This window comes from Phyllosticta capitalensis (genome assembly GCF_038381095.1).
Source record: "Phyllosticta capitalensis strain CBS 128856 chromosome Unknown BKA78scaffold_5, whole genome shotgun sequence".
Taxonomy (NCBI): domain Eukaryota; kingdom Fungi; phylum Ascomycota; class Dothideomycetes; order Botryosphaeriales; family Phyllostictaceae; genus Phyllosticta; species Phyllosticta capitalensis.
Genome location: NW_027117443.1, coordinates 414556 through 437777, shown reverse-complemented (window position 1 = coordinate 437777; position 23222 = coordinate 414556). Strand labels below are relative to the sequence as shown.

General features: G+C 55.7%; 9 protein-coding genes across 9 annotated transcripts; 6 read left to right on the top strand and 3 right to left on the bottom strand.

Moving 5' to 3' along the window:
• Window positions 1-389: 389 nt before the first annotated feature.
• Window positions 390-1154, top strand: BKA78DRAFT_282119 (glycoside hydrolase; the record flags this gene model as incomplete). Its single annotated transcript, XM_066885646.1, has 1 exon — window positions 390-1154. One exon carries the CDS (start codon window positions 390-392, stop codon window positions 1152-1154), a length of 765 nt encoding a protein of 254 aa, XP_066744023.1.
• Window positions 1155-3295: 2141 nt separating this feature from the next.
• On the bottom strand, window positions 3296-7289 carry BKA78DRAFT_282117 (P-loop containing nucleoside triphosphate hydrolase protein). Its single transcript, XM_066885645.1, has 2 exons — window positions 6999-7289; window positions 3296-6921 (listed from the first exon to the last, which is right to left on the bottom strand). Exons 1-2 carry the CDS (start codon window positions 7251-7253, stop codon window positions 3400-3402), a joined length of 3777 nt encoding a protein of 1258 aa, XP_066744022.1. The 5' UTR covers window positions 7254-7289; the 3' UTR covers window positions 3296-3399.
• A 772-nt stretch (window positions 7290-8061) lies between these two features.
• BKA78DRAFT_250464 (uncharacterized protein) lies at window positions 8062-8737 on the top strand (the record flags this gene model as incomplete). Its single annotated transcript, XM_066884576.1, has 2 exons — window positions 8062-8238; window positions 8345-8737. 2 exons carry the CDS (start codon window positions 8062-8064, stop codon window positions 8735-8737), a joined length of 570 nt encoding a protein of 189 aa, XP_066744021.1.
• Window positions 8738-9019: 282 nt separating this feature from the next.
• BKA78DRAFT_331345 (putative Hsp70 nucleotide exchange factor) lies at window positions 9020-9709 on the bottom strand (the record flags this gene model as incomplete). Its single annotated transcript, XM_066889867.1, has 1 exon — window positions 9020-9709. The coding sequence occupies one exon, from the start codon at window positions 9707-9709 to the stop codon at window positions 9020-9022; it is 690 nt and encodes a 229-aa protein (XP_066744020.1).
• A 1012-nt stretch (window positions 9710-10721) lies between these two features.
• Window positions 10722-12333, top strand: BKA78DRAFT_295311 (actin; the record flags this gene model as incomplete). Its single annotated transcript, XM_066886469.1, has 6 exons — window positions 10722-10728; window positions 10857-10887; window positions 11049-11104; window positions 11193-11223; window positions 11283-12054; window positions 12103-12333. 6 exons carry the CDS (start codon window positions 10722-10724, stop codon window positions 12331-12333), a joined length of 1128 nt encoding a protein of 375 aa, XP_066744019.1.
• Window positions 12334-14216: 1883 nt separating this feature from the next.
• Window positions 14217-16767, bottom strand: BKA78DRAFT_313474 (RNA polymerase III subunit RPC82-domain-containing protein). The gene is made up of 4 exons (XM_066888389.1): window positions 16667-16767; window positions 16559-16615; window positions 15688-16461; window positions 14217-15638 (listed from the first exon to the last, which is right to left on the bottom strand). The coding sequence occupies exons 1-4, from the start codon at window positions 16673-16675 to the stop codon at window positions 14616-14618; spliced, it is 1863 nt and encodes a 620-aa protein (XP_066744018.1). The 5' UTR covers window positions 16676-16767; the 3' UTR covers window positions 14217-14615.
• Window positions 16768-16904: 137 nt separating this feature from the next.
• BKA78DRAFT_313473 (Metalloenzyme, LuxS/M16 peptidase-like protein) lies at window positions 16905-18689 on the top strand. Its single transcript, XM_066888388.1, has 3 exons — window positions 16905-17220; window positions 17277-17451; window positions 17500-18689. Exons 1-3 carry the CDS (start codon window positions 16963-16965, stop codon window positions 18438-18440), a joined length of 1374 nt encoding a protein of 457 aa, XP_066744017.1. The 5' UTR covers window positions 16905-16962; the 3' UTR covers window positions 18441-18689.
• BKA78DRAFT_313470 (mitochondrial ATP synthase epsilon chain-domain-containing protein) lies at window positions 18690-19293 on the top strand. The gene is made up of 3 exons (XM_066888387.1): window positions 18690-18774; window positions 18835-18949; window positions 19006-19293. Exons 1-3 carry the CDS (start codon window positions 18743-18745, stop codon window positions 19087-19089), a joined length of 231 nt encoding a protein of 76 aa, XP_066744016.1. The 5' UTR covers window positions 18690-18742; the 3' UTR covers window positions 19090-19293.
• BKA78DRAFT_313466 (Mak10 subunit, NatC N-terminal acetyltransferase-domain-containing protein) lies at window positions 19294-22806 on the top strand. Its single transcript, XM_066888386.1, has 9 exons — window positions 19294-19400; window positions 19474-19524; window positions 19586-19708; window positions 19818-19885; window positions 19933-20441; window positions 20489-20843; window positions 20895-21158; window positions 21205-21303; window positions 21389-22806. The coding sequence occupies exons 1-9, from the start codon at window positions 19340-19342 to the stop codon at window positions 22427-22429; spliced, it is 2571 nt and encodes an 856-aa protein (XP_066744015.1). The 5' UTR covers window positions 19294-19339; the 3' UTR covers window positions 22430-22806.
• Window positions 22807-23222: the final 416 nt, after the last annotated feature.

The window sequence follows — 23222 nt, the reverse complement described above, 5'->3', positions numbered from 1 at the left end:
GGAGCATAGGCCGCTTGGAGCACCAAAGAAACAACGTCACTTCGCGCCCCGAGTGTGCAAAACGTACCTGACGAGTGGCGTCTGTTGTGACAACAATGGGGCATGCTTCTGGTTGCAGCAATCTACTTCGGCACGGCGGACATCTCCAACATTGGAAAATCCTCCACCAAAGAAGTTACAAGGCGCACGTCCTTGACTGGGACAGTGTTAGCGAGCCTCTCCTGTAGAGGTTCTTCTATAAAGATGGCGCTCTCATCATTGCTTTGAACGGCACGGCTGGTCCAACTCGATTCCCTCACTACCAACAACATCCACTCTCTTCAACCCCTCACATTCATTCGGAAGCGCTAGACGCTAGAAGAACTATCGACAAAATGAAGTACTCGCTCATGACCCTTGGCGCGTTCGCCGCCTCCGTCTCCGCCCACGGCTACGTCGAGTCTGTCATCGCCGGCAGCTCCACCTACACCGGCTACAACCCCTCGTTCTCCTACCAGACTCCTGCCCCCAAGGCTGTTGGCTGGGCTGCTGAGAACCAGGACAACGGTTACGTCTCGCCTACTGCCGTCGCCGAGCCCGACATCATCTGCCACAAGTCTGCCACCAACGCCAAGGAGTATGTCACCGCTGCTGCTGGTGATGAGATTTCCCTCAAGTGGAACACCTGGCCTGATTCACACCACGGCCCAATCATCAACTACATGGCCTCCTGCGACGGCGACTGCACCACCGTCGACAAGACCAAGCTCAACTTCGTCAAGACGGACGCCAGCGGTCTTGACTCTGGCTCCAACCCCGGCACTTGGGCGACTGACGACCTGATCTCGAACAACTTCGTCTACAAGACCAAGATTCCCGCCGATCTCAAGGCCGGCAACTACGTCCTGCGCCACGAGATCATTGCCCTCCACAGCGCCAGCCAGAAGGACGGTGCTCAGTTCTACCCTCAGTGCATCAACGTCAAGGTCACCGGCTCCGGCTCCACTGCCATCTCTGGCGGCGAGCCTGCCACCTCGTTCTACAAGGAGACCGGCCCCAGCATCCAGTTCAACCTGTACACCACCTTCTCCAGCTACACCATCCCCGGCCCGGCGCTCTGGAGCGGCGCGGCGGCCAAGCTCAGGAGGCACGTCAGGGACTTCCGCCTCTTCTAAGAAGCTACTTTTCCAACGACCAGAAATGGACATGTCGAGGTTGATCCTCACGACGTTCCTGGATAGAAAGAGATTTTGAATGGAAGGGATTTGAAGATGGGAGGATGAGAAGGGATGCCGCTTTGGGCTTTCGGACAACATCATATGCTATTCATGTATCTATCTTATGTTGCAGAGCAATAGGATTGGTGAAGCATATCAGCATCTGTGTTTTCATGCAAAGTGTTCCTCAACTGCAACCACGCCCCTTCCCCTGCCAAGACACAACCAACATCTCCGCCGCAGCACAGCTCGCCCTCCACCCCTCATGCGCGGCCATGTTTCCGCCCACCAAAAACGACCCCTGTACGTGCGTCGCCGTTTCGAGATGCCCACACAGACCAGCCACGCCCCACAAAATCCCGCCAAGCTTAAAACTGCGCGACGGGATCTGCGCTGGCCGCTGCGCTGTTGTCTCAGGCCGTCGTCTCTTCGACCTCGTCTCGACTCGTCTTGACCGGCATCCCGCGAATTTTCCGACCATCAGGGTCGACCGTTAGGTGGTGCATCTATTCTTGAAAGGGGACGCCTCGCGGCGGGTTTGGTCGCTACTTGCTTCATGTAGCGGACGCGCAAGCCGGATGCCCTGGGGCTGGTGCCTGGTGTTTTGTAAATCATGGACCGAACAGCAGGGCTTTCAGACGGTGACGAGTGACGACGCGGACGAGACGGGCAGGCGGACGCCTTGCGGCAAAGCACCGGGCTGGTGGGTTCTTGCGCGTAGGCGGCGGCGGCGACGAGCGGAGAGCGGTACGCCTGAAGTCCATTCTTCAAAGAAGACCATTTGTGCTTGGTATGACTGGAAGAGAAGATGAAATGGACGCGAAGCAGAGGGCAAAATTCTGAACTACAGACGGAGCATTTTCGAGCCATCTGGATTACAGAAGGATACGAACAGAAAGCACAAACGGCAAATGTATTTACCGGCGCAGGTACAACGCAAGAGAAGGATCAAAGGTCTAGACACCGCTCCAGTCGACAATCGTTATTCCCGCCATGACGTTCTCCAAGGACATCCTCGTCAGCGCTGTGCCTCCTACGCACTGCTGGCCTGCGTCGTTTCATTTGGCGCGCGCGGCGGCGCTCCCCTGTCAAGGCACTCCCACGTGTCGTTGGGTGGATGCCTTACCTATGGCTCGACCAAGTCGTTCTGATGAAGACAAGAACAATCTGCAAGCGAGTCCCAGCGCTGCTGACTGGACACTTGCAACTGACTGGCGAGACAGGCGCGTGCTCTGCCTATGTCAAGTCAAGCAGGATTCAGGGGGCCAGGCGTGAAGCCAGGACAGGGATGAACAAAAAACCCGAGCTCCCGCTGAGCTCGAGTTAAGCTCAAGCTGCCGAGCATTTTTAAGGTTGGTGCCGCTGCCGCTGCCGCAGGCCGCCGCCAACGATAACCCTTGGGTCGGGAACGGCGCGACGGGACGCGATGCGATGAGTGCGGAGGAGCAGGATTGAGAGAGAAAAACAGGGGAAGCCACGTGGATTCGTGCAGAATGGGTGCGCGAGCGAGAAGGCCAAGAGAGCGAGATATGACGTCGAGTGTAGGCGATCGGAACTACCAGGAGATGATGAGATAGTTGAAGGCGAATGGAAAAGGGGAGGGAGCATTTATGCAATCAAAGACGGCATGCAGATGGGAGATCCGCAAGCCCCTGAAGACTCTTTCCGTTAAGTCCAATTCATTCGGGCTGAGGGTGCCGTCGAACATTCAAATGCCTTGGACTAAGATTCGGACGATGCACACAGGGAGTGATCGAGCAGTAGCATGAACACTCTTGGCACATTACAAAGCTTTCAACGCGGTGGGTCGACGTGCCAGCAGCGCGGTACAATGATGAGATGTGATGTGGGGGAGCATGATTGAGCAAGTTGAAAGAAGAATTGTACGGCTTGCGGACAGGGAGCATACAAGCACCCCACACATATCGGGCAAGAACATCACCAAGTCTTATAGAATCCAGGGAGCATCCACATTTCAAACACCTCGACTTGAAGACACAGGGAGTAGTCATAGTTGTGCGTCACGACTTTAGCTACCAAACCTCGGAGATAGTCTAATGTAAATCGGAGTGGGGTACTTTATTATCAGGCACTGCTCGTTGAGGCGGTTGGATGACATTGCTCTTTGTTCTCTAGTCTACTTAATTTTGACCATGTCTATCTGTGTACATCCGTGGAGCATTCATTCTCACACCATACGTATCTATTTGAAAATCTCCACAACCTTCCACTCGTTGCCGATCTTCTTTTGCAAGACCCTCTTCTCTATCAGCGGCCAGCCCGTCTCGCCCGGTGTGACGCCCAGAGTTGGAGTGATGTAGCACTCTCGTTGCTCCTTGCCGGCTCCATCGCGGCCCTTGGGCACAATCTTCTCAGCCTTGCCCCAACGAAGCAGTGGCGTGCCGTGAGCCAGATCTATGAGCGATCCAGGCGAGACCGGGCACAGTGGGTGCATGCGAGTCTTTGGCTTCGACGAGGAAGGCGCGGCACGCTGCAAGTGCGAGTACACAACGAACGATGGCAGGGCTCTGGGCGGGGTGTGCGCAAGGACAGAGGACGGATGAATAAAGACAAACCGGGCGGACGGGTCGTCGCGCTGCTCGTGACGCTCGCTGCTGGGAAAAAGAGTCACATACGGCACGTCGATTGCGTGCTTAAATTTGTCAGGACGCGGCTGAGGGTCGCGGGGCGTTAAGTCGGCGCGCAGAGCAATCTGGTCGACAAAACCGGCGGCAACGATATGGTTGAGTTTTTCGAGGAGCTCATTGAGCTCGGTGTCTTTTCTCGGAAAACGCAGGCGAGGCATATCGGCTGCTAGTCCGCTGTGTGGGTTCTCTTTGCGCACAATATTGGTAAGTTGTTGGCGCAGCTGCGTCGCTTCTTGCAATCCTTTGAGGCGCAAAAACCATTCAGCAGCGACATCTTCCGGCTTCTTTTTGCGCTCCTCGTTGAAGAGGAGGAGCGCTCTCAAGAGGCTAATGGCGTCGCTTTTGTGGTCGACCTTGTCGATTTTGGAGAGTCTAGCGCGGGCCTTATTGTAGTCCCTTTTTAGCTGCTCTCTGGCGTCATCGGCGACGTTGTCGTCATGTGTGCGAATGTGATTTTCACCTTTGGAGGGAGGAGCAAGGTCGAGCTGGTTTTGTGGAATCAGGAGGTCGGGAACGACCAGAGCAGAAACAAGGGCGACGGCGTAGGCGGCCAGATTGTGGTTCTGCGCAATGACAAGCATGCGAGAGAAGCGTGGACTGAGAGGGTAGACTGAAAGCCGCTTCCCTTGCGACGTGATTTTGGAGACTATCCGCTTCTCTTCAAATTGGTCTTCCAAGGCACCAAGGTTCTTCAAAAGCTTTTCGGCCTTTTCTAGTTGCTCATCGGATGGCGGCGTCGGGAACGGGAATTTCTTGATTGTTTTGTTGGTCATGCTCTTGAGTTGAAGCACAACACTGTCGATAGGAGTACGGAGGATTTCTGGTTCAGTGACATTCGCAAAGTCCCGCTGGAAGACGGCAGATGAATACAGTGGGTACCAGTGCCCGGGTCCAGTTCGACCAGCACGACCACGACGTTGCTTAGCACTCGCCTTGCTGATCCAGCCAATCTCGAAACTTTGGACACCGGTTCTCTGATCATACTTCTTCTCTTTTGATCTTCCGCAGTCAAATACGTAACGAATACCCGGGATGGTCAAACTGGTCTCGGCAACGTTGGTGGCCAGAACGATGAGACGGGAGCCTTCCGGAGGAGGCTCGAAGACTCTGAGTTGCTGCTTGGTGGGCAGCTGTGAGTAAAGAGGGAGGACGTGGACTTTCGGAGTTGGAGCCTCGTTACCATCCTTGGCAACATCAAACTCATCCTCTTCCTCGTCATCTAGACCATGAATTACCGACTCATCCTCCGAATCTTCTTCGAAATCGTCATGTGCATCGACATCGCCAATATCCATGTCTTCAGTCTCGATAGGTGTCTCGGTCGCAGAGATGCGGACAGGCGGCTGCTTGACTTCAGCGCCCTGGGTAGATGGAAAGGTCTCCTTTAGCTTTTTCGCGAGATGTGTGATTTCATTCTGACCCGTCATGAAGACCAGCATTGCTCCTGGCGGTAGCTTGCGGTGTCCTCGGCGAATTTTTCGAAAGGCCTCTCCGACGTAATCAGAGCTGGTGCGCCTGGGGAAATGCTCTGTCACCCCAAACTCCCTTCCTTCGACCTGAACCAGCGGTGGTGGTCCGCTGGGAAACAAACGTTTGTTTTGCAAAAAATTAGAAACAGGCATCGTGGCAGACATGATGATGAGCTTGAGCGGTTTAGCCTTGGGGAATTTCTTCATGAGCTTACGGCGCAATTGGACACAAAGGCTCATCATGCCAATGAGGATATCCGTGTTGACGCTGCGTTCGTGTGCTTCATCAATAATGATCGCCGAGTACTGTGAGATATCGAATCTCTGGGTCATCTCACGAAGGAGAATGCCGTCCGTCATGAATTTGATTGCAGTGTTGTGGTCGGTAGTGGCATCGAAACGAATCTGGTAACCAACGCGCTTGCCTGCACTTCCCAACTCTTGTCCAACTCGATTTGCCATGCTGACAGCTGCAACTCGTCGGGGCTGAGTGACGCCAATCATGCCGGGGGTAGGTCCCTTGGGATCTCCGTAGCCAGCCTCGTACAAGAACTGTGGCACTTGCGTCGTTTTGCCGCTACCCGTTTCACCCCGTATCATGACGATGTCGTTGTTGTGTATTGCCTCCATGATCTTTTGCTCTTCGGCCACAACTGGCAACTTCATCCGCGCCTCTTGTATTTCCGGCGATCGATTGACTGCTACGCTGTACGCCTTTCGCCACGAGTCCGTTGCAGTCTTGGTAGCCAGCTCCGGGGGAAGCGGATCCTCCTCAGGAGCGCGTGATTTGAAATTGGCAGGTTTTGAAGGTAGTATTGGGAGACTTGCAATGTTGGTCGATGGTGTGTATCCGATAGCTTCATTGCGCGCTGCTGTTGCCCAGTTCTTGAAGGCAGATGAGCGGACTTTGAGATCAGTCTTCAGGGAGTCTTCGTCTTCCTCGTCGTCTTCGTCCGAGTCGTCCTCTCCAGAGCTGTCGTCGTCGTCGTCGCCGCCCTCATCTGAAGAACCGCTTTCTTGTCCCTCCTCCTCGCTCTCCGACTCGGATGCCCCAACAGCACTCCAACCGCTGCGACTGCTGCCGTCACTTTCCTCCCCAGACCCCTCGCCTTCAGAGCTGAAGCCCTCCCACTCTGGCTCTTGAGGTTTGGATTGGAACTTGAGCTCCGGCTTGCCTGCCCGCTTCCTTTTCTTGATTATGGGCTTGCCGTTCTCGTCCAGTTCCAGTGGCCTCTTCAAGCCAGCACCAAAAGTAGACGCCGGCTGCGCCGGTGCTTCCGGCTGCTGCTCCTGCTCTTGCCTCTCGGCCTTTCTCTTGTTCCCAGCAATCGGCTTTTCAGGTTGTGTAGGCTGGGAGTCCTCGTCGTCCGAATCGGTGTGGTAGCCATTGAATCTCTTCTCTGGACGCGCGACGTCCTTGATAATTTCGTCGTTCTTTTGGGTGTCAATACCTGCATTTCTCTGCTGCTGCGCGCGGACGGAGACTTCTCGTCGCGATTCGGTCACGCGGCCAAGCTTTTTGGCACTCTGGAACAACGAGGTATCGATCTTTTGCGCGGCAAGCTTCTTGATCAGGTCGAGGTTCTCCTCCTTTTTGAGCTTGTTGTCCTACACAAGCATTAGCAGCTGATCATGATCACTCCTTGAACTCTCGCAGTCAGAGATTGACATAGAGATTGACGCACAATATACTTGTCCATGCGCTTTTGCTTCTTGGCGCTGATTTTGCTCTGTGGCTGCTGGGCGCGCAATTCCTCTTTCAAGCGTTTTCTTCTCTCCTCCTGCTCCTGTTTGCCCACAGGCAAAATCATCTCCGCATTGGCGTTGTCGGCGGCGGCGGCGGCGGCGGTTCCATTGATCTTGGCGGCAGCGGCGTGTCTCGATGACTCCTCGCGCATACGCGCCTTTTGCTTGCGCACACGGGGCACAAACTTGGCCATTGTGCCGACAGAGGAGGAATTGCACTGGTGGTTGTTGGAAGTTCAACGCTACTCCTCGGGAACCAGACATTATTTCGAGTGGCATGGTCCGTGCGGAGCTTTCTGCCGGGAGAAAGAACTCACCGCCCGGGGGTCCGATAAGGCACACACGACGACGACGACGACGACGACGACGACGACGAAGACGACTGTTCGCGTTAAGATAGTCGAATGCTCCTTAATACTCTACATTGCGGGCTTTTTCTGTTGGAAATATTGTCTCACAGCGGCTTAAATACTCACCGTCAACACACTCTTAGAAATTAGGCCGCTCCATTGACTTGGAAGCAAAAATCGTGGCCCACGAAACCACGACTGTTCCCTCGATACATATCAAAAGACTGGGGAATACTTTGACTACATGTGTACGGCACTTGAATGCTCCCTGTGACTTCTATTCTACAAGATCAAATATCCAAGTTTTGGGGCAGCAAAGTACCTAAATTCTCCCTACACGTACACTATACAAACCCAAACTTATCCATTTGAACATCCTCAGTTCAACGTCCCCATTTCAATATCCCGATAAGATGCAATTCTGGCACCATATCTTGAAATGAAAATTTCTTTCACAGCCTATCATAAAGACACAGGCGACATTCATTCAGTCAATTCGAATGGTCTGGTCCGTGCATCATTTTCTGCCGGTTGATAGTCTTCACCGCCCCGGAGCTCCGACTGGACACCAAGAGCTCGACACAAACAACCTCCAATCCTCACCACTCCATTCGACAAGCTCAGCAATTCCTCCCAGAATAGCTATTGCACCATGGCGACCGCAACGCAGCATCCAACCTATTCATTCCCCGTCCAACCCGAGGCCTTCCCCGCCAAAACGCGCACCGCAGCCGGCACTGTCGACGGCGTACCCACAAACGTCATGGTGGTGCAATTCGAAGACAAGATACTGGTGACGATATCGCAGGCAGGACGGCTAGCGCATTGGGTACGGACATATCAAACCAACCATCGCCATTCTGGCGCACAAGTTGCCGCTAATCGCACGCGCTCAAAACTTTGGACAACATGGATGCTAACCACACACCTCACAGGCCCATGTACCGCTGTCCACCCTCGCAAACGCCTCCCTCGACCCCACCGCGCCGTCGCTCCCCCCGTCGACCTACGCCGACGACGACGACTACAACCCGCTCGAGCCGCACCGCCACGATTCGTCCCTCTTGCCGCTGCCTCAGCTGACCGCGACGCCGATACTGGGGGGAGGGAGCAGTAGTGGTGGCGCTGCGGGCGATGTGCACATGATTACGCAGCTGGTCGCGACGCAGGTGGCGAGCGCGATTGCGACGCGAGACACGGCGGAGAGTCGGTTGGTGGTTGTGGGCGCTGGTTGGGACGTGGCGAGAGCGAGGACGGAGAGAGATGGCTGCGTGCTCGGCAAGGAAGGCTTTCTGGAGGTGATTGGGTTGGTTGTGGGATGCTTGTAGCGTGGTGTTGACTCGAACATGGCAAGAGATGGAGCAAGACACTGGCACAAAGGAAAGTCGGAGTTCGAATGCAAGAGAAGGTCGTATTTTTTGTGGATTCCTCATGATACCCTGTAGGCGTCTATATCATTCATCATGATCCCTTGCTCATTGAACCCCCAGATACCGATTCCAAAACGCCAGCCATTGAATCCCTCCGCCGTGGTCCAAAAATTTTGGTATTTACAGCCACCAACTGCTGCTGAGATCCATCTTTCCTACTGCCTCCGGGTATCCATGTCTTTACGCACTGGCCTTCTGCTTGCTCTGCTCCCTCAAACCGTCGATAATCAGATCGCAGTCCGACATCTCTCCCGCCTTGAGGCCGCGGCCGATCCAACGCTCGTCGCCAAGCGTCTGGACAACCTGGTCCAGTCCGGATTGGTAGTTCCTGATGCCTTTGCTGAGAGCACCAATGGCCTTCTTCCTGACTTGCTCGTCGGTATCATCCTTCGCCAGACCAACCAGCTTTGGCAGCACGCCCTGCTCGCAGACGGTCTGTTGGCCCTTGATGTTGTTTTCGACGGCAGCGCCCACGGAAGCCGCGGCGCCGGCGCGCAATTGCGGCTCGTCAGCGCTCAGAAGTTTTATCAGCGGCTCCCACAGCTGTAGTGGACCAATGTTGTTTGCGTTGTCGATTTGCTCAATCAGATCTTGGAAGTTGTCAAAGGCGGTGAGTTTGGCGGAGAGGTCGACTTCGGGGTTGTGAAGAGCCGTCATGGATTCGCGCATGAGGTCGGCGTCGCTGGGACCGCCGAGGAGCGCGGAGAGAACTTCGGGAGTGAGTTGGGTGCGTGGTTGCGCCTCGGTTGCCGGTTCTGTGCCATTGGAGATGGAGGGTGCAGCGCCGTCGTCGGCGTGTGTGGTTGCGCGCGACGCTTCGCTGTTTTCAATGCCCCAGCGGAGCAGGTTTTGAAGTCGTGGGTCGCTCATGATTGTAGAGTGTGGGATGTGTGGTGGTGTGGATGTCGAGTTGAGGTAGCGTCGAGGAGGGTGGTGACAAAAAAGTGCGACCACTGCTTAGCTATGACGAACGAAGGATTCGCCGCGAAGCTGCCACTGCCTTCCGAGGGGTTCTTGCCGCTAGGGACCAAAACGGTTAGACCTACCGGTGCCAGCTAGGCAGAAGCCGGCAGGCGGTAAGGGAAGGCAGGGCGATGATTAAGCATAACCATGGACGACAGCGGCTGTCAGAGCCTGTCAAGCTCCCTGATGCGACAACACCAAGACAAGACCGCCATGACGATGACGACGAGAATAGCGACATGCCCATCCCCTGAGCACATCGCCGTCCCACTATTGCCGATTCCACGACGACGGAAGACGGGACCGGAGCTCCCGCTGCCCCTCGCTTCACGTGATTTGGCATATTGCGATGGACCTGCGCGTCAATCAGGAGGACCTGCACCCCCTAAACCTGCAGCCTCCTGCCGCTTGGCGCTTCTGGAAGGAGAACATTGGAGCATTGAGACAATTGTGGACGCCTGGGATGTAGTAAGAAGTAGGTACATAGCTACAATAAGTGCCAAGGGCCACCAACACGGCGACGCGTGGATGATGATGCTGAGAGCATCAATTGTGCTGCCTGGAGGAGGCCACGGCGAATAAACGCAAAATAAATAGCCACATGCGTGCCCCTATTCTCTCGCGGCGGTATTGATTAATGCGCTGGACTGGAATGAAGGCTGCCTGTCGTGGACTTGGTCGACCGACTTGACTTGACCCCCCCTCGGCTGAGTTAGCAGCCACGCACAGACGCAACCAAGACCGCTCTTACTCCCCCGACTCTCCACGTCGACTTCAACCTCATCCCAATCATCTCTCTCTTCCATCCACCACATTCCCCCGCAGCCTTTCCCATCTGCTGCAACTCTACAGCCTCTTCTTCATCCCATCACCGCTCCACTTTGCAACTCCGTCTCTTAATTCTACCTAATCTCTCACCATGGAAGGTAAGTCAACAAAGCTCCCACTGCCCGCCCGCCGCCTCCTGACAACCCGCCCTTTGCCGCTCTTCCTGAGCTCAACTCGCCAATGCGAGCTGCCTGCATCATCCGCTGACCTCAATCTCTCTCTACAGAGGAAGTCGCCGCTCTCGTCATCGACAATGGGTAAGAAATCCCCACGTTTGCAGCCTGGAGCTCCTCGCGTGCGAGGGGGTCAGCTTCAGCCTCCTGGCGCGACCGCCCCCGCCCCCTCGACCCATCGCCATCCGCCACCGCGATACAATGGGTTCTTTGAGATGGATTGAACTGAGCTGACTTGTCATCAGTTCGGGTATGTGCAAGGCCGGTTTCGCCGGCGATGACGCGCCCCGCGCTGTTTTCCGTAAGTCCCGCCCTGCCTCAGCTGTCCGAGGGCCGATTAGGCGCCCGGAAGCTCGATGAGTTGAGATTTGCCAACTGACGCGCTACAGCCTCCATTGTCGGTCGTCCCCGTCACCATGGGTATGTTTTCTCGCAGCGTCAGGCCCGCCGCCGTCGCTTCTGGCGCTAACGCCCCGCAGTATCATGATTGGCATGGGTCAGAAGGACTCGTACGTTGGTGATGAGGCACAGTCGAAGCGTGGTATCCTCACGCTGAGGTACCCCATTGAGCACGGTGTCGTCACCAACTGGGACGACATGGAGAAGATTTGGCACCACACCTTCTACAATGAGCTCCGTGTCGCACCCGAGGAGCACCCCGTCCTGCTCACCGAGGCTCCCATCAACCCCAAGTCCAACCGTGAGAAGATGACGCAAATCGTCTTCGAGACCTTCAACGCCCCGGCCTTCTACGTCTCCATCCAGGCCGTCCTGTCGCTGTACGCCTCCGGTCGTACCACCGGTATCGTCCTCGACTCTGGTGACGGTGTCACCCACGTTGTCCCCATCTACGAAGGTTTCGCCCTTCCCCACGCCATCTCGCGTGTCGACATGGCCGGTCGTGACTTGACCGACTACCTGATGAAGATTCTCGCCGAGCGCGGCTACACCTTCTCCACCACTGCCGAGCGCGAAATCGTCCGTGACATCAAGGAGAAGCTCTGCTACGTCGCCCTCGACTTTGAGCAGGAGATCCAGACCGCCAGCCAGAGCTCTTCGCTCGAGAAGAGCTACGAGCTTCCCGACGGTCAGGTCATCACCATTGGCAACGAGCGTTTCCGTGCTCCCGAGGCTCTCTTCCAGCCTTCCGTCCTGGGTCTCGAATCCGGCGGTATCCACGTCACCACCTTCAACTCCATCATGAAGTGCGATGTCGACGTCAGGAAGGACCTGTACGGCAACATTGTCATGGTAAGTTTGTTCAAAATCCCTGCACCATGCATGCGCTAACGTGACTAGTCTGGTGGTACCACCATGTACCCCGGTATTTCCGACCGTATGCAGAAGGAAATCACCGCCCTCGCTCCCTCGTCGATGAAGGTCAAGATCATCGCTCCCCCCGAGCGCAAGTACTCCGTCTGGATCGGTGGTTCCATTCTCGCCTCGCTCTCCACCTTCCAGCAGATGTGGATCTCCAAGCAGGAGTACGACGAGTCTGGTCCCTCCATTGTCCACCGCAAGTGCTTCTAAGGTGTGTTTTGTCGCTCGATTGATGTGACCACTGCTAACTGTTCGCAGCAACGTCTTGCGTACGATCACGGCTTTGATGACGGCACTTCCCGGCGCGGCGGCGACGCTCGGTCTGGGCTGCGCCTTTTCGCTCGTGCTTGCTCTCCATGTCTGACCAAAATGGCGATCCGAAGAATTTTGGGTGGTTTTGTTACCCTGCGGTGGTGCGGTGCGAAGACGAGCGTGCGTTTTATAATCCCAAGAATCGAATGTGGTTTGTGGTAGGCTTTGCAAGGTGGAGTGCAACGGGGACGGAGCTGCGGGAAAAGCAAGGAGAGGAGAGGACAGCCAGCCTCTCGCCTTTTTCTCTTTTTTGAACCTCTTATGTGATCCAGTCCAAATTTTTTTACTCTTTGATTTTGACAACGGCGGCGGGAGGCCCGGCCTGGCTGGGGAATGTGACATGGCCTTTCCGTCCTCTCTTTTGCCTCTTGAAAGCACCACCGACCCAAATTCAACGTTGTAGCTAAATTCAACCTTGCGGTTTACCACGGCCCACTCTACAAATTATTCCTCTATCCTACTGCTTAGACCGAGTGACGTAAGTCGTTGATGGCGGACATGGTTAAGCTTTACAGCCAGAAGCCTCGAAGCTCTTGAAACACCCGCCGGCACAGGGCCCCCGTTTTCCAAGTCTGGTCAGGGCCGGCCAGGGTACATGTGTTGTTAGTTGGTCACCACCCCCTGTCCATGTACTTACTTGAAGCTCACTGTAGCTATATGTATTGTACAAACTTACCTATGTACCTGACCCCTGCTCACTTGCTGTTGTATGTATGTGTTCTGGAGGAAAGGGGGAATTTTCCCCCTAGGTACGTAACCCTGTGAATGGATTAGGGATGGATTAGGGAAGGGAGTGGAACTGTTTTGTTCACGTGGGCTGTCCCTGTGGTGAGTATTGATGGGTGGGCGGATGGATGGATGGATCGAGTGGGTGGTAGACTGGAGGCGGTGATGTTGGGGTACTTGGTGTGTGAGGTGGATGGGTGGTTAGTTGCGCAAAGGCTCCCTCCTCTCCTCTCGACCATCGTCATATGCATCCATCCATCCATCCGCCTTGCTGTGCCTGCCTTCTTGCCTTGCCTCGCCTCGATCTTGTTGGATGTAGACTAGATGGACAGCTGCAGCTGGAGGATATTGTATTGTGAAAGGAGCTTCGGGGTGGCGTAAGGTACTGACTGCTTAGGTTGTGTTTTTGGGGAGGTACCTACCGTGTTAATGGCTGGCTGGCTGGCTGACCCCGACTGTGGCTTGATTGAGTGAGTGAGTGAGTGAGTGACTGCACGGCTTGATTGAGTGACTTGATGACTGACTGCACGGCTTGATTGACTGACTGACACCACATGACCAGGTGTCAAAGGGTCAAAGCCCAACAACAGGTTGAAGAAGGAAGGGGTTCGGCAGGTAGGTAGGAGGGAGCGTCTGTCTGGGCTACATAGTTCCATTAGTGATGGACGACGGCATATAGTCACACGCGACTTGTCTTGTTTTTCAGCCTGCTCTCTCTGCTGAGCTTGGGAGTTGCGGGGAAATGGTGGTTGGGAAGGTGATGTGTAGAGGGCCGAGTTGTTGTTCTTGTTGTTGTTCTTGTTGTTGTTGTTGTTGTTGTTGTTGTTGCAATCTGATGCTGTCAATGTATGTTGCTTTTTAAGGATTGGGATGCTCGGGTCGGCATACGTGGGTGCAGATGTATGAAGATGGATGCGAGTTCCAAGCGCGTACTTGGGTTTGTGGGTGAGTGGGTGGGGATGTGTCCTGTATGTGCAGTGACTTTTCATTCGAAGCACACACGCTCGACTTGGTCGACTCGCGTAGGCAGGCAAGCAGGCAGGACTGTACAGACAATTCACTCATTTTTTGAATTTTGGATTCATCATTTACCAGAACATGGAAACGCCTGATGGTCATGGTGACGACAAGTCGCCCGTGCCTCTTTTGGGCACAAATAAGATGGATGATCGACTGCTACTACAGCTGGTCATGACTACTTTTGCCCCCAACCCCGGTTTCAAAAACGCCGCTCGCCATGCTGATTGACACTGATGCCTGCCCGAAGATAGTATGGTGGAGGGAGAAGAAGACCTGACCACCGAACCGACCAAGCCAAAACCCAAAAAGGGGGTGTCGAAGAAGTAGAAGAAGAGCAGAAAAAATGCACCACCCATCCGTCGCCTGTCAGAAAGCTCATGTCATCTCGTCGAGCCTTTCGTCTCTTCGTCCCTCAGCCACACGGTTGATGAGTCTCAGTCCCCTCCCCATGAAGTCTTGGGAATGACGGGCAGACGGAAGTCGCGCAGCACGGCAACAAGGTCGTCCATACGGCCCAGCTGGACCAACATGCGCTCCTCGCGATCGCGCCACCCCCTCAACGCCGCGCGCTCCGTCGCGCTCAAGAAACGGTCCTCGTTACCGACGACGTCGGTGCGTTCGGCCTTTTCAATGACGGACGACACGCGACTGCGCTCGTGCTTGACGCGCTGCAGCGCGCGTGCCATTGCCTTGTACGTATCGGTGAGAACAAGCTGCCGCGTGAGGTCCTGGTTGAAGAACCATAGGTACATGGTGCGAGCAGGCGCGCGCGTATTGTCCTTAGGCACCTCTTGCGTGTCGACGAAGCCCGCCTCTTGCATGCGCGTCAGCTCGGCGCGAATGTCCTTGGTCCGCAGCATGCTGAATTGCGACACTTGCTTTTCGTCGAGCTTGCCTTTGGCGTGGAGGATGCGGATGAGCCGCGTCGCCAGAGGCCCCCAGCGTGCTGTGACGATGCTTTCGAGTTCGCGCTGGAGTAGCGCGTTTGATAGTGGCCGAAAATCGACCTTGTACTCTCCACCGCCGCGAGATCCAACCCAGCGCACGAATCGTCGCGGGTCTTCGCAAAGTAAGGAGATGTGTTGTTTGACGAGGGTAATGCGACCAGTGTTGGCCGCCGCGTTGGTGCCATTTGGAACGGGCGAGGATTCGTCTTCTGGAGAGTCCCCCGAGTCTTGTGGCGTACCGATCCCGGCAGCGAGGTCTATGTTTGGGTCGAGGGCATCCAGAACTTCGCGCGCTGTTACTGACGGAAGAGCGTCGGCTTCGTCATCTTCAGTTGGTGCGCCATTGTACGGATCGCTACAGCGAGGCACCTTCTTTTCTAATTGGCGCAGGAGCGCCTCGTAGACTTTGGCCGTAATCTCTCCAATGTACTGCTCAGCGTAGTCGGCTAGCTGCTGTGTCCGCAAGGCGACGATGCACTTTTCCTGGTTTATGCCGACGACAAGCTCCTCCTGTGCCATGTTAACCAAGCTCCCAACTCCAGAGCGCATGGGGACATACATCTAATGCCACTTCCTTCTGGGCTGCTCCATAGCTCGACCCGTTAAGCATGCCAATCTTTACGCGCTTGCGCGCTGGCGCCTCAGTGTCGGCCGCGCTCCGCTTCGTTCCTGCGCCGGCGCCTAGTTGTTCGTCGTCGCTCGCGCTGGCCTCGTCCCTCCACTTGGCGAGGAGTTTCTTCACCTCGGCTTCGAGTTCCAAGACTTGTTTGCCCTTGACGCCGCCAGGAAAGAGGTTTGCTTTTATTATGCGCTCGGCTTCGTTGCGCAAGTCCGACGTGGGGTTGAAGTGCTTGGTGTGTATTTGCGTAACAAAGCCGGAATCCAGGAGCTGGCGCAGCACTTTGTGCAGGTCGTCAATCGTCTTGATGTGGACTTCATCCTTGACCTCGTCCGCATGATCGCCATTTGTGACTCCATTCCCATTAACCTGAACGTCATTGGCCGCCTCTCTTTTCGTCGCAACTCCGTATGCTTGCGCCAAATCGCTGATTTTGGCATTTCCCAGCAACAACAAATTGGATGCAAGACCTCCAGCGGCGTCCCCAAATCTGTCCTCTACCATCTTTGCGATTTTGCCATAGCGCACGAGGGCGTATGCGTGCTGCCAATCGGGCTCGTAGTACGTGTCGTCTTCGCTAGTGTGGTGGAGCACGAGGTGCTGCTGGATGAGGACCGCCAGGCCATGCTTGAGTTCGCGCACAGAGAAATCGGAGGCCTTGAGGAGACCGCGGATCGGGAGGCGACCAAGTTTGGCGAGGATGGAGAAGACGCGCTAGAGAAGAGTCAGAGGTGACTTGCATGGCAAACAAGCTGGAGAGGGCAAGAAGATCCAAGGCGATGTTGGACGGTAACGCGACCAGAAAACATACCGAAGAGAGCTCGCCATAGAGGTCCTCTACCAAAAGTGTGCAGAGTTCGGAAATGTGCTGCGAATAATTTAGCATTTGCGTCGCAAAATTGAGCAAGAATTGAAATACCTCGGCCATGGTGTTGTTCTAGAGACTCTCACTCTCTAGAAAGGGGCAAAGACTACCGGTGGGGGTGCATGAGTGCGCTTTGGAAGATGGTTTGAGAGAAGTTGATGGTGGTGAATCTTCACACAGGCGGGCTTCGGACGGAGGAGCCTCGGGAGTAGGCGCCAGCCAATCAAAAGACTCATGGGTCAGCGGCGCCATGTTCAACTTCGATTCTCTGTAGCAAAACCAAAGGTTCATCCATCACCATTGCTCTACGCCCACCCCTCGTCCGTCTCCCGACGTCCCTCCCCGCCACAATGCTGTCGCGCTCGTCTCTGGGACGTCAAGCCCAGCGCGCTCTGCGCCGCCAATGCGTCCAGCCCGCCGGCCGCCGTGGCCTCGCAGCTCCCGCCTCAGGCTCTTTCCAGTACGAGACGGGCGATGCCAGCGGCGTCAAGTTCGCCAGCAGGGACATGGCCGGCCCTACCACCACCCTGGCCGTCGTCTCCAAGGCCGGTACGAGGTACCAGCCGCTGCCCGGTCTGACCGAGGCCCTCGAGAAATACGCTTTCAAGGTGCACATGTATTCACCTCTGCAATGAGCCTGCGCTGACGCAAAAGGACTTTTCAGAGCACCGAAAAGCGCTCCACCATCCGCATCACCCGCGAATCCGAACTCCTCGGCGCTGAGCTTTTGCCCTTTCACTCCCGCGAGAACCTCGTCCTCTCGACCAAGTTCCTGAGGGATGACCTGCCCTACTTTGTCGAGCTCCTCTCCGAGGTCGTCACCCAGACCAAGTACCCCAGTGCGTACAATGAAGCAGGAAATTGAGGATATTGCTGATGTTGTGAAGCCCACACCCTGAACGAGGAGGTTCTCCCGCTCATCCAGCTGGCGCACAAGAAGGCTCTTGCCAGCACCGAGACTCTTGCCATCAACTCTGCCCACGCTCTGGCCTTCCACCGTGGTCTCGGCAACCCCGTTGTCCCCACCTCCACGACCGCCTACTCCAAGTACCTCAGCGCCGACGCCGTCGCCGAGTTTGCTGCCCAGGCCTACTCCAAGTCCAACATTGCCGTCGTTGCCAACGGCGCCGAGCACTCGGAGCTCACCAAGTGGGTTCGCGAATTCTTCCCCGAGGTTCCCGCTACCGCCAGCCCTCTCTCCAGCCCCCAGACCCAGTACTTTGGTGGTGAGGAGCGCATTGCCCACGCTGGCGGCAACACCATGGTCCTTGGTTTCTCCGGCTCTGGCTCCTTCACCGGTTCCGCCTACAAGCCCGAGGTTGCCGTCATCGGTGCTCTCCTGGGCGGCAAGTCCCAGATCAAGTGGACTCCCGGCTTCACTCTGCTCGCCAAGGCTGCTGAGAAGTACTCGAGCGCACGCATCGACACCAAGAGCCAAATCTACTCTGACTCTGGTCTCCTAACCGTCACCATCAACGGTTCCGCAAGCGACGTTGCTGGCGCCGCTGCCGAGTCTGTCAAGACCATTCAGGAGATTGCCGCTGGCAACATCAAGGCCGAGGACATTCAAAAGGCCAAGGCTCGCGCCAAGTTCCTCGAGCTTGAGCACGGCCAGACCGTCTTTGGCAGCCTCGAGCTGACCGGCGCTGGTCTCGTCCAGAGCGGCAAGCCTTACCAGCTCGACGAGAGCGCCCTCAAGATTGACGCGGTTTCCGAGGAGTCTGTCAAGACTGCTGCCAAGGAGCTGCTCGAGAAGAAGGCTTCCGTTTCGACTGTTGGTGACCTTTTCGTTCTGCCGTACGCTGACGAGCTCGGCCTGAGGGTGTAGATAGGGATTTAGAGAAAATGAGGGTTGGTTGAGTTGTACCATTATTTATTCTCTAGAGCTGCCTTGTGGATACACCGAGAATTTCATTTCCTTAATAGCGATGCATTGGGCAAGATAGAGGAGAGCGTAGCAGCCGCAATGCAATCATATCAATAAAAGGAATGCTCCCCGCTGCAGGGAGGGGCGTCACGTGATGGGGATCCTCCGCTCAAGCTCCGGCCGACGAACTTCGGAGCCCTGCAAGCTCGAGGCGCTACCGACCGCCCAACCCAACTCCAACAACCTTTACCGCCGCAATCACCATGACTTTCGCCTGGAAATCCGCCGGTCTCTCGTACGGACCCCGAAATCTGTCACTCCGGGCCTCGAAGCGCTGACAATGGCTGCTGGACAGTTACAACCGCTACCTTGCGGCCGCATCCCGCGCCGTCCGCCGTTCCCTCAAGGAGGACAAGAGGATTGCTGCCGAGCGTCGCGGCGAGATGGAGCTCAGGTTCGCCAAGTGGACGGTGAGTGGACACAACGGCTGATATGACGGTGGGAGGGAAGCTGATGGGCAGTCAAGGACGGCAAGCAAGGCGACAACAAGAGCCTGGCGTCGGCCAACGCTGCTGCTGCCACCGAGGCTGCTTCCCAGGGCTCTGCCTAAGCGCAACACTGCACACGATAGAAGCATGGCGACGGAAAAGGGAATCGAAGGCATGTGGAAGGAAGGACGGCGGAGATGGGATGCGGCTAGTGCGGGTTACTGGAGTGCATTTTGTATGATGCGGCGGCCGACGGGCGCTGCGTTTGCGTAGAAGCGAAGCTCCATCAATGCCAACCTCACCTCTTCCTTCCACCCAAACTACATCACCACACATGTCTTGTGCCTGTGAGAATTCCGTGCATGCCGCATCATGACACCTGAGCCCGACCGTCCTAAGCCGCCTGATGACTGCGACGACGACGTATCTCAAGGTCTGCCAGCCGCTGACCGCCTTCCGTTCGTGGTCCCCGCAGGCCCGCTCGTGATGCTAACGGCCGCCGACAGAGACAGCGCGCCTCCGACTAGAGGACGAGCTCGCCGCCTTGCAGAGCAATGGTGAGCCTCTCACGCCTTACTCCAGACCCAGACTGCTGATGCGCGTGTCTTCTTCGACCAGGCGTCGCACAGCAGCAGCCCGCCAACCCTGCTCTTTCGCAGATGAAAATCAAGTCGAGGCCCGTTCCTGGCAGTCAGCCAAAGGGCGTTGACATTACTGCCCACTTTACGGCAGCATGTTCAGGTAATGCTATTGCCATCTCCATCTTTTCATTTCTTCGTTTTTTGGTTTTTCTTGGCCATCGCGCTTCAATCTACCACGTCAATCCATTTCCTTGGCTAACCATACGCAGCCCTCGAGACGGGCCAGCTCGTCAAAGATGAATTCTTTACGCTTTTCGAGTCGGTTGGAGCCCTGGAGGTAGGACTACTCACTCTTCATTTCTTCCACTTCTCACATTGTCCCAGATTATGGACCCCAAAATGGACAGCGGATTCCTTGCTCCTGGGGAAACTCTCGAAGAGGATTACGACGTCCAAAAAGATCTTCTCCCAGAAGAGGTGCTCGGCATCATGGACCAGCTCTTTTGCTACGAAATGGCCTGGCATCAAGGCTACCCTCTCTCTCAGACCCTCTTCATCTCGGTGCACATTGATCGAGTGCTGTACCCGGAGCCCAGAGAGCTAGCTGACTCCTTCTTCTCCCGTCGTGATCGGCGGACCGGCCGCTTGTTGGATCCCGACCCCTTTCCTCCTGGAAAACCGCGAATGCACTACGTGCTGTGGGCCTACATCCTGGGCTTGATCAAGTACTGCGATAATGTCGTCCAGAGAGTCACCTCACGAGACTACTTTGAAGAGGAAGATTTTTCCACCCACACGTATGTCAGGCAGCTACTTACTAGATTTTCCGAGCAAGAGATTGGAGATATCTTGGCCCAAGTCACGCAGTCGCTTCAATCGGAGTGGCAACAGGAGTAAGTCGTCCTTCAGTGTATCTGGGACAATTCTGACTCTAGTTCAGCGGTGAATTGAACGCTAGCAAAGAAGTCGTCGATGCACTCGTGTCCCGGCTTGAGCTTCGGACAGCCTTGCTCCAAGTAACATCGCCCGAAATCCCACTGGATCAAACCCAAGATGGGTGGAATGATGTTGCTGACATCATTCGAAAAGTCGAGGAGACACACTCGCTTGGCCGTCCCGTCAAGGAGGCGTTCAGTTCCAAGATTCAGCGTCGACTTGCAAGCACAGTCCCTCCGAGACCAGTCGTGGAGTTGGACTTTGCCCTCGCTTGTCGAATCTTGAACGAGCTTTGTCAGGATAATCTGGAAGTAGTCCGAGGAACGCAGCTACAAAAGATAGGACCTCAAGAGATATTGGTGAGTAACCATGTCCCCATACTCGGAACCGTGACTCTGACGGATCAAAAGACATTTATATGGGCGTTCAATTCTCGGAAACCGCAACCACTTGCATACTCTCGAGCCTGTCTCTCCAATCTTGTTTTTGGAAACGCCGACGAGATGTACGAAGAGCTGATACGGAGAGATATTGCCGATCTAACGCTCTGTAATGACCCAATCCTGGATCCGGTGAACTGGACAATAGAATTGTCGCCCAACCCTCTCATACCTAGCGACAATCGCGCTGTCATGGCCGAGATCATCAACACATTTACTGCCAAAGCAGTGCCCGTGAGTTTTGGACTCGGAAATGAAATTCGATGGCTAATTGGTCTAGGCCTTTCTTGACTTTTGGACAAGTCTCTGTCAGAATCGGTGCCGCACACGGCGTTTGCTTTGCCATAATCTCATCACCTTTCACAACCTGCAGCTTGACGTGAGTTTCGACGATTCTGAGCTACAAAGAATTCATTTTCCGATTGAATACATCTTCATCTCAACGTCTGCTGACCTACAGCCAGACCGAAGTGCTCGACCAGCGGCTCCATGCCATCTCGACCGGCTGCCTGCAGTATCCTCTTACCTCATGGGCCTACCACCAAAAGCTGCGCATCATGGAATGGGTGGTGCAACTCGGCTTCGAGCAAGACATCTACCTGCCCGACGAGTACGCCGGCATGTACTTCTGGCTCAGCACCATCTCGTCGGAGCGTGCCAACCTACTGCAGCGCATTCTCTCCTCCATCCGCGAGCAGCACGCGACCGTCCTCGACACTCCCTCTACCGCTCCACCTTGTCTCCTCTCCACAATCACGGCCATCGAGTCGGCGCTCTACACGGCACGCGCCACCGCCGCCCTCGCTGAAGCCCTGTCAGACATCTACCAGCTCCTGCTCTACCTGCGCGCGGTCCCACTGCCCACGCGCCCGTTTGGCTCCGCCGCGCTGCGGTTCGAGTTACGCATGAAGCCGTTCTTGGGCATCGACACGCCGCAGCTGCCGCTGCCCGACAAGTTCGAGGAAGAGATTCAGCCGTTTGGGCCGTGGAATTGGTGGGATGCCCCAGCCTCAGCCGACGCAGCAGCAGCAGCAGCAGCAGCATCACAACACGAAGGCGCCGAAGACAACGTCGATGGCGAAGAAGCTAGCACCGTCAACAACGGCCTGACGCGCCCCCTCTCCGACATCTGCGACCTTCTCTCCCGAGACATCGCAAAGTTGATCCCCAGCGCAAAGGCACATTTCACGGCTGCCAAAGAGCTTGGGCCGACGGCCGCCCGCGCCGAAAGCGCAGCGCAGTGCTGGGAGCGTGAGCACGTAGCGTCGATGCGGGCGTGCGTGCGGGTCGGATTGCTGGGCGACCAGTTGGGGAAGCTCGGTAAGCGGGGCGAGGAGGGCGTGAAGGAGTTGGCGGGCAGGAGCGGCGTCAGGGTTGTCTTTGGTGGTGAGGAGAAGCATGGTGTTGGGGAGGAGAAGGAGAAGGGCAAGAGCGAGGCGCAGGATGTGGGTAGTGCGTGGTGTCGCGTGCCGAAGGTGGAGATTGAGCCTGCCGCGGCAGCGTGAGAAGAGAAGTAGACGTCTGAGGAGATGCGGGGCAGGGCGAGCTACCGCACCCGGTGGACTGAAGTACCTAGTAGCGTCATTGCGTCTGTCTACATGTACGGATGCCATGTGTGGTGGTGTGTGGTGTGTCGAGGCATCAAACTCTGTTACATAACCAGTAATCCCGCCATTTCTGCTTTCGTCTTCCACCGCTTCCACCACTTCCCCCCCCCCACCCCATCCTTTCTCCCACATCTTTCGCAATCGTCGCCTGTCCGCTACGCAAAAGTCAATACTTTAAGCAGGGATAGCAAAGACCCATCACACACACGCTACGCGCCATGTAGATAGCCAGCAAGCAACAAGTCAGCAGCAAGCAACAAGTCAGCAGCAAGCAAGCAAGTCTTTCTGAATCAACCGTTCATATCCCGATACGACGGGCTCGCAATGTGGTCTTTGAGCAAGCTGGAATTAATTGGATATGGCGTGGTAAGAGTCTGCTCATGGGATAAGTGTCTGGATCTGGAAGGGGTTTTGATGGGAGGCGAGGCGAGAGGGGAACCTAAGGGAAGAAAGACTTGTTCAGTTTTTGGTACGGAGGGGTCTGGCTCCTGCTATGTTGGTGCCGATATTATCCCTTGGCAAGCGCGAAGGGCTATAGAGCCTTCTGAAGGCGGACAGGGAATTGCGTACAGTCAGATTTGTATTGTACTTCGGGGCTCACATTGATTCAAACTCAATGAATTCAAAGGTTGGGATTGTATAATCCCCTAGGGATCACATAATTCAGCATTGGGAGGTCTGCACAATCACG

What these genes read in the sequence shown, in the direction of transcription:
- BKA78DRAFT_313473 (XM_066888388.1), top strand. Translation starts at nt 16,963, where the DNA reads ATGCTGTCGCGCTCGTCTCTGGGACGTCAAGCCCAGCGCGCTCTGCGC. An exon ending in TCGAGAAATACGCTTTCAAG is followed by an intron (nt 17,221 to 17,276) that starts GTGCACATGTAT and finishes AGGACTTTTCAG; the next exon opens with AGCACCGAAAAGCGCTCCAC. An exon ending in CACCCAGACCAAGTACCCCA is followed by an intron (nt 17,452 to 17,499) that starts GTGCGTACAATG and finishes GATGTTGTGAAG; the next exon opens with CCCACACCCTGAACGAGGAG.
- BKA78DRAFT_282117 (XM_066885645.1), bottom strand. Translation starts at nt 7,253, where the DNA reads ATGGCCAAGTTTGTGCCCCGTGTGCGCAAGCAAAAGGCGCGTATGCGC. An exon ending in AGCGCATGGACAAGTATATT is followed by an intron (nt 6,922 to 6,998) that starts GTGCGTCAATCT and finishes ATGCTTGTGTAG; the next exon opens with GACAACAAGCTCAAAAAGGA.
- BKA78DRAFT_313470 (XM_066888387.1), top strand. Translation starts at nt 18,743, where the DNA reads ATGACTTTCGCCTGGAAATCCGCCGGTCTCTC. An exon ending in TGGAAATCCGCCGGTCTCTC is followed by an intron (nt 18,775 to 18,834) that starts GTACGGACCCCG and finishes GCTGCTGGACAG; the next exon opens with TTACAACCGCTACCTTGCGG. An exon ending in TCAGGTTCGCCAAGTGGACG is followed by an intron (nt 18,950 to 19,005) that starts GTGAGTGGACAC and finishes TGGGCAGTCAAG; the next exon opens with GACGGCAAGCAAGGCGACAA.
- BKA78DRAFT_313466 (XM_066888386.1), top strand. Translation starts at nt 19,340, where the DNA reads ATGACACCTGAGCCCGACCGTCCTAAGCCGCCTGATGACTGCGACGAC. An exon ending in CGCCGCCTTGCAGAGCAATG is followed by an intron (nt 19,525 to 19,585) that starts GTGAGCCTCTCA and finishes TTCTTCGACCAG; the next exon opens with GCGTCGCACAGCAGCAGCCC. An exon ending in TTACTGCCAAAGCAGTGCCC is followed by an intron (nt 21,159 to 21,204) that starts GTGAGTTTTGGA and finishes TAATTGGTCTAG; the next exon opens with GCCTTTCTTGACTTTTGGAC.
- BKA78DRAFT_313474 (XM_066888389.1), bottom strand. An exon ending in TCTATGGCGAGCTCTCTTCG is followed by an intron (nt 16,462 to 16,558) that starts GTATGTTTTCTG and finishes ACTCTTCTCTAG; the next exon opens with CGCGTCTTCTCCATCCTCGC. An exon ending in AGAAGGAAGTGGCATTAGAT is followed by an intron (nt 15,639 to 15,687) that starts GTATGTCCCCAT and finishes AACATGGCACAG; the next exon opens with GAGGAGCTTGTCGTCGGCAT.